Genomic DNA, 6,513 nt, shown 5'->3' with positions numbered 1-6,513 from the left:
TTGTGCACGGTACAAACCTCTTCAGGGTCGATACAAAGTAGGCATATAGGGCTTGTTTACTTACATATTTATCTCGAAGCACGTGTGCCACGCAGAATCAGGGCCGTGCGGATCGACAGATTATTGGCAGTTCCACGAATCTAGCTCGTGAGCCGTCTTATCAGGTTAGGCTACTCAAGGCAAAGAAGCGACAAAACTTTGGAAACGATCTGTACGAGGCTTGCCTTCGAGCAGCTGCTCTGTCTATCATAGGAATATTTCAAGCATAAGGGATTCCATGCTGTTCTTTTGCTCGGTCCACTCCACTACAGAAGTAGTAGTTAAAATGGCAACGAACAAACGATAAACAGGACAGGATAGACGACGCGACGGTGGGCACAAGAGCGATACACATCTTCCTGAGGGGCGCTCACGCGTTTTGAACGCGCATTTCATGGGCCCAACATAGTGAAACATTGCATAGCAAGGCGAAACAACACGTTCGAGAAACTGAAACGTTAAAGTCATCGCCAGAACAGCGCGGTCGGACGAACGAGGCACGCGTGTTCGTACACCATGCCCCAAGAAGCGCACGCTTACTGTACTCGAACACTTGTCCAAACGAATCACGACTGCAGAGGGCAGAATGTAGAATCAGAATTCCAGTACCTGACTTGAAATAATCTGGCCATCCTTTTGCACGATGCAGACTGTGAACTCGAAGATATAGCCCCGTGCCCGACCACAATGCACGCGGCCAAAGGTGAAGCCGCGTGACACAGCAAGCGCTGCAACACTGATCTCGCAATTGCAGTGCAGCGGAGCTCTATTTTCATTGCCGGAGAGAGTCACGTGGAACATCGTTTGCTGCCTTAGCACACAGGTGCACGAGATTTTACGCACCTCCTGGCAGAATACAATTATTTCGTTCAGGCATCTCGCTTATGGAGAAGATCTAGTTCCAGCCAGATAAAACCCAGCAACCCATATCGTGATAATGGTTCCTGTGAATACGGCGTTAAACGGAACAATCTCGCGTCCGCTGACAGAAGACGCTACGCCAACTGGTGTTATATACGTCTGCAAGACTGTGACGTCGATACGTACTAGAGAGCCATCGACGCCTGTAAAGCCCCAGGACATGCCGACCCACCACAGAGATGGTCATGAAACAGAACTGCGTTTTGTTTCTTGCAAACGCCTGCAGGCACCACCGCTGCAATCAACACTGCGAGCCCCTGACCGATTTTCTCAAGGATAAAAGCTCGACAGGGTCGACCTGCCTTCGTTCGCTGACTAACGCCCGTCTGGGTCAAGCCTCAGCCCGATCAGGTCCCCCACCGTTGATCTCGTTTCGGATTTCCTGCGCCCTCCAAGCTACTCAAGAATTTACCTATGCGGTGCCTGTCGATCGACTCGTCCAATGCTTTCTTGTTGACTACCGCTCGGACTAATGCACGTGTGCACTCTGTTCTGTTTTGGTGGTTCTCGCTGCCGCTTGGAACGATAGTGACTCACTTCCAATGATGGGTACATGCGATGCTACGCCTGTTATCCCACAGTCTTTCAAGTCCTGGTGGACCCCAACCCGGTACGTGTTTCGACAGTGGCGTTTTGATAAGAACGGGAGAATTCGCATCAGTCAAATTTCTCAGAACTCGAGTTCCCACTAGGCTTGGGCGAGTCTGCAGTGAACGCCGAGGGTGACAGTGTCCCACCTGAGACGCCAGCACGCTCCCGCAGTGGTCGATGTGATTGCGGCCGCTGTGGTGGCCTCGTCAGCGGACCGAATGTAGCAGCATGCAGCCGTCCTCGCCGATGTTGATGGAACGCTCCTCGTTCCTGAAGTCCGAGATACTCCGGGTGTGGTGGCACACTGCCCCGTCCGTCCGATCCGCTGACTGCATCCACTGTCTCCACATCTCGGAACGAAGGCATCGCGTCCCCTAACGTCATAGATTTGCCACTAGTCCTTGCAGAAACCCCGCTGAACGAAAGAGAGCCTTTACTGTCTGAAGCGCCTTTAGAGGAAGCTTCCTCATGACCAGCACTTCCACCGGTGAGTCGCGAACGGTCTCGCTCATCAGCGGATCCGTGCGGCTGATCCACTGCCCGTGTTTCCCGGTCGACGGATCCAAAATGAGGAAAGGATACCGAGCTCCCGGGTGTCTCAGACGCCAGTTCTGTCGTCGGCGTTTGAAGTTCCAACACCAGTTGCAGAGGCCACCACTCCATCACAGGCTCGGAATCCCAAGTAGGCGAGAATCTCACGCTATCGTCTTTGATTGCCGGAAACTGCATAGTCGCCTGTACGGAGCCAGTCCCCTGAATGCCGCTTCCTGACGACTGATGCAGCCCTGTTTCCTGCACACGTTGTGGAGCCGGGCTTGGTGTGACGAATCCCTCTTCGGAGAGCAATTCAGCTGATGGGCGCAAAGACGAAATCGCCATCATACTTTCCCTCGTTCCCATTCCTTGCGTTTCCGTATCAGCACCCGTCTCGCTTGACACTTCCGACGCCGCCACATTAATGTGAAATGGCGTCTCAGACGAGAAATCACTTGACCGCCGCTGGCTCTCACGAGACATGGTCGTGCTCGCACCCTCCTCTTCCCCAGCGCCTGCAAGCAGCACGCAAGGACAGAGAAGCATCACAACGAGTGAGTTATCGAGCAGCAACTACTCGAGCTGTGCGCATCCAACGGCTTGCTGGCAAAGTGTGCCACGCTCAGATCATTGCCGACAGTCTTTCAGAAACCGTTTTGGATAGAGGCGGTTCCTTACTGGCACTCAGAGGCGAAGGCGGGCTGCTAAGACACATCGGTCACGTGCGCCAGTCCTTGATCCTCTATGACCCGTCGGGGGCCGGCAACTATCGCACAGACCACAAGGTGCCCCCCCCCCCCACTGCTTCGTAATGAAATCGTCTGGCAGCAGCCACTCCACCAAGAGGCACTTCCACCCTCTACCGACTGGGTCCAGCCCCCTCTGGGTTACATCGTGGCGCCGGCCGCTACGCCACTCCCAGACACTTCCCTGACAACGCAAGGCCATCTTTTTTTTCCAACTTCTGCGAACAGGTCACTCAAGATCAGTAGTCACCATATCGCCGCCACTCCCCTCAAACCTCCTAGAGGTTGCTGCGTACCAGCCGCCGCGCCCAAACTGCCAGTGGCCGCTCACCAAAGGAATGTGTCGGCAACATCGAGAGATTAGTGACTGCAGTGTGAGTGTCATCAGACGTTTGCGCCGCTCCGTCGTCCTCTCCTGTAGCGCCTGATTGAAAGATGCAGTGGAGGATAAGCATCTCATCGGCGTGAGACGGAGACTGCAAGATTCATGGGCACTCCGTCGGTTGTGAGGACAGCTTGCTAATCTCTTCATTACCATCGTCGCGCACCGCCGTCAACTCACGGCGTACGGAAGCGAACATGATATGACTGGCTTGGGCAAATGCACCTTTCCTGCAACTGCAGTCCCTGAGATCTCAACATATAAGCTCCTTGGAAGTGAGCCTTGGGCTCTGGCGCAACGTACCTTCTAACCACAATAACACTTCCTGGATGACTGCGTCGTCCACCGCTCCTGAAGAAAGCGGCGACATATCCTCGTCTCCGGGCGACGTTGTCTGGTCGTCGACACCCACCATATCTCGACCCGAATAGACCGACAGCGCATGCGGTAGCTGATGAGCAGGTGGTCGGCCGGAACCCGATCCCTCGTCCACGCCTCCTAATCTCCCACTCATCCACACAGACTCACCCTCACCACGACTCGGCGTCTGAGCGTCTGCAAACCCACCGGCGGCGCCCTGACTGTCGGCAGACGCCGACGCCTCTCCTTGGCCCTCTCCCATCATGCCTGAGACAAACATGCAAGGAGAAAGCAGGACCCAACCGCGTCACAGGGCGACTGCAGGGAATTGTCGACAATCGCTCGGGTCTAGGCAGAGTATGATAAGCACTTCACCACCCTCCCTCGCTCAACGATGTGGACACACAGTCTACTGAATCAACCATTCCTGATCGCGTCATGCACCGGCGAACCCTCCCTGCAGCCGCATTGCCTGACGGGTCAATCACACATGCAGCTGGGCGGCGAGATAGACGTTTCGTCTACAGCGTACCGCGTAGCCACGCCAGCATCTCCCGGATTTCCCCTTCCTCTGCCTCCTCCTCCTCCTGTCCGGAGCGCTGAGCCACACCCTCATCTCCGGAAGGCGATGCCTGGGACTCCCCAGTCACTAGTCGCCGTCCCGAATGCGCCAGACGCAGATATGTTGGTTGTTGTGTAGGTGGCGGGCCAGGTTGCGATCCCTCGTCCACGCTTGCTGGCCGCCCACTCGGCCACCCAGATTTACCCTCATCACGACCATGTGTCTGCATAGGTGTTAATGGAGCGGTTGTGCCCTGCGTGTCAGCAGACGTCGGGGTGTCTCCGCCGCCCGCTTCCAACACACCTGCGAAATGCATGAAAGACGCAGAGGATCACCTCAGCCGCGTGAATATGGCTGAAGTCATGGAAACGCGCCTCGCTCTCGAGACAGAATGCTAATTTCTCCATCACACTCCCCTTTTCTCTACGCTGTGGACACACGGTCTACCGACGAGACCATGCCATATCTGCGTTTTTTTCAAGCGTGCCCCTCCTACAACCAGCATGCCTGACGTGTCGGCCAGAGACGCTACATGGTGACCCGTCTGACGATGCGCGCGAATCGTACCTTCTAACCATCTTCTCATTTCTTGGAGCTGCTCGTCATCCAGCGCCTCCGGGACAAGATGCGGCACACCCTCGTCTCCGGGCGACGTTATCTGGTCGTCGACACCCACCATATCTCGACCCGAATAGACCGACAGCGCATGCGGTAGCTGATGAGCAGGTGGTCGGCCGGAACCCGATCCCTCGTCCACGCCTCCTAATCTCCCACTCATCCACACAGACTCACCCTCACCACGACTCGGCGTCTGAGCGTCTGCAAACCCACCGGCTGCGCCCTGACTGTCGGCAGACGCCGACGCCTCTCCTTGGCCCTCTCCCATCATGCCTGAGACAAACATGCAAGGAGAAAGCAGGACCCAACCGCGTCACAGGGCGACTGCAGGGAATTGTCGACAATCGCTCGGGTCTAGGCAGAGTATGATAAGCACTTCACCACCCTCCCTCGCTCAACGATGTGGACACACAGTCTACTGAATCAACCATTCCTGAACGGGTCTTGCACCGACGAACCCTCCCTGCAGCCGCATTGCCTGACGGGTCAATCACACACGCAGCTGGGCGGCGAGATAGACGTTTCGTCTACAGCGTACCGCGTAGCCACGCCAGCATCTCCCGGATTTCCCCTTCCTCTGCCTCCTCCTCCTCCTGTCCGGAGCGCTGAGCCACACCCTCATCTCCGGAAGGCGATGCCTGGGACTCCCCAGTCACTAGTCGCCGTCCCGAATGCGCCAGACGCAGATATGTTGGTTGTTGTGTAGGTGGCGGGCCAGGTTGCGATCCCTCGTCCAAGCTTGCAGCCCTCCCATTCGACAGCCCAGACTCACCCTCACAAGGATCCTGTGTGTGCGGAATCGCAGAGCCCGTTGTGCCCAAGCTGGGGACAGAGCTCGACGCTGTTTCGTCGTCACCTCCTGTAGTGCCTGAGAAATGCACGCCAAAATAGCGGACCACGCAAAGATAGACACGTGCCACCCTTGAGTTAGACCGCGAGCACAAACTACGCGGGTAGTCATGGCTTCGTCGGCACCATACGCCAGTCTCGAAAAGGCGTACTCTGTCAGATAGTGCTATGGGCTGACGCTCCTCTGGGAGCATGTTCTTCTCTCTCGTTCCCTTATTTCGAGGACCGTATTTCAAAAGCTCCTCCAGCAACGAGCCAAACTGTCCTTACGTTCTTCTGGAAATGCGTGGACTTGCGCCCTCAGGGGAAGTAGCGCACTGCTGATACCTAGCTGCCGTTTCGCTTCGGCCTCCTTTCTCTCTTCGGCCTGCTTTCTCTCTCTGACCCGCCTCTCCTCATTAGCCTCCCTTTTCTCATCGGCTTGCCTTCTCGCTACCACTGCGAGTTCCATCGCCTCCAGTTGATGCCACCATCTGCTGTCGCTGCCATGTACAGCCGGAGCACCGACATGAGGGACAGTACCTAGAGACAACTCCAACAATCCTTGTCCTGACTCAGTTTCTTTCTGGCTACTTCCTGGTGCCGGGAGAAGTGTTTTTCGAACACGATCGCGATATAACACGTCAGCTGGTGGAAATAGGGGCCAAGGTGGCCGTCTTAGTTCCACAAAAGCAACTGGTGGTCTCTCCGGCGACGGAGGAGCAGCAAGCTGAGGGTCGGTCGACGATGTGGTCAGCGGCAGAGCCGGACGTTGTGTCCCACGGGTACCTTCGGCGTGGGGTGCTCTGTCAGGACCAGGCAGAGCTGTCGGCAGACACCCTTCCATCACGTTTGATTGACTGACACCGCAGTGGCTTGGCACTGCTTGCATCTGGTCAGTGCCGACACTCTGTACTGGCCCTGGCACAAGT

General features: G+C 56.2%; 1 protein-coding gene across 1 annotated transcript; it reads right to left on the bottom strand.

Annotated features, from left to right (window-relative positions):
• Window positions 1-159: 159 nt before the first annotated feature.
• TGME49_329800 (hypothetical protein) lies at window positions 160-6,512 on the bottom strand. Its single transcript, XM_018783124.1, has 5 exons — window positions 5,873-6,512; window positions 5,526-5,621; window positions 3,517-3,840; window positions 3,163-3,255; window positions 160-2,600 (listed from the first exon to the last, which is right to left on the bottom strand). Exons 1-5 carry the CDS (start codon window positions 6,471-6,473, stop codon window positions 1,618-1,620), a joined length of 2,097 nt encoding a protein of 698 aa, XP_018634722.1. The 5' UTR covers window positions 6,474-6,512; the 3' UTR covers window positions 160-1,617.
• Between the last annotated feature and the right edge of the window lies 1 nt (window position 6,513).

The sequence above is a fragment of the Toxoplasma gondii genome (assembly GCF_000006565.2).
Source record: "Toxoplasma gondii ME49 unplaced genomic scaffold asmbl.1939, whole genome shotgun sequence".
NCBI lineage: Eukaryota > Apicomplexa > Conoidasida > Eucoccidiorida > Sarcocystidae > Toxoplasma > Toxoplasma gondii.
The sequence above is the reverse complement of the archived record's forward strand: the minus strand, read 5'-3'. Positions and strand labels throughout refer to the sequence as shown.

Coding starts and splice junctions, on each gene's coding strand:
- TGME49_329800 (XM_018783124.1), bottom strand. CDS start 6,473: ATGCAAGCAGTGCCAAGCCACTGCGGTGTCAGTCAATCAAACGTGATG. Junction 3,841..5,525: donor CACACAGGATCCTTGTGAGG/GTGAGTCTGGGC, acceptor TGTTTGTCTCAG/GCATGATGGGAGAGGGCCAA. Junction 3,256..3,516: donor AGTGTTATTGTGGTTAGAAG/GTACGTTGCGCC, acceptor TCTTTCAATCAG/GCGCTACAGGAGAGGACGAC.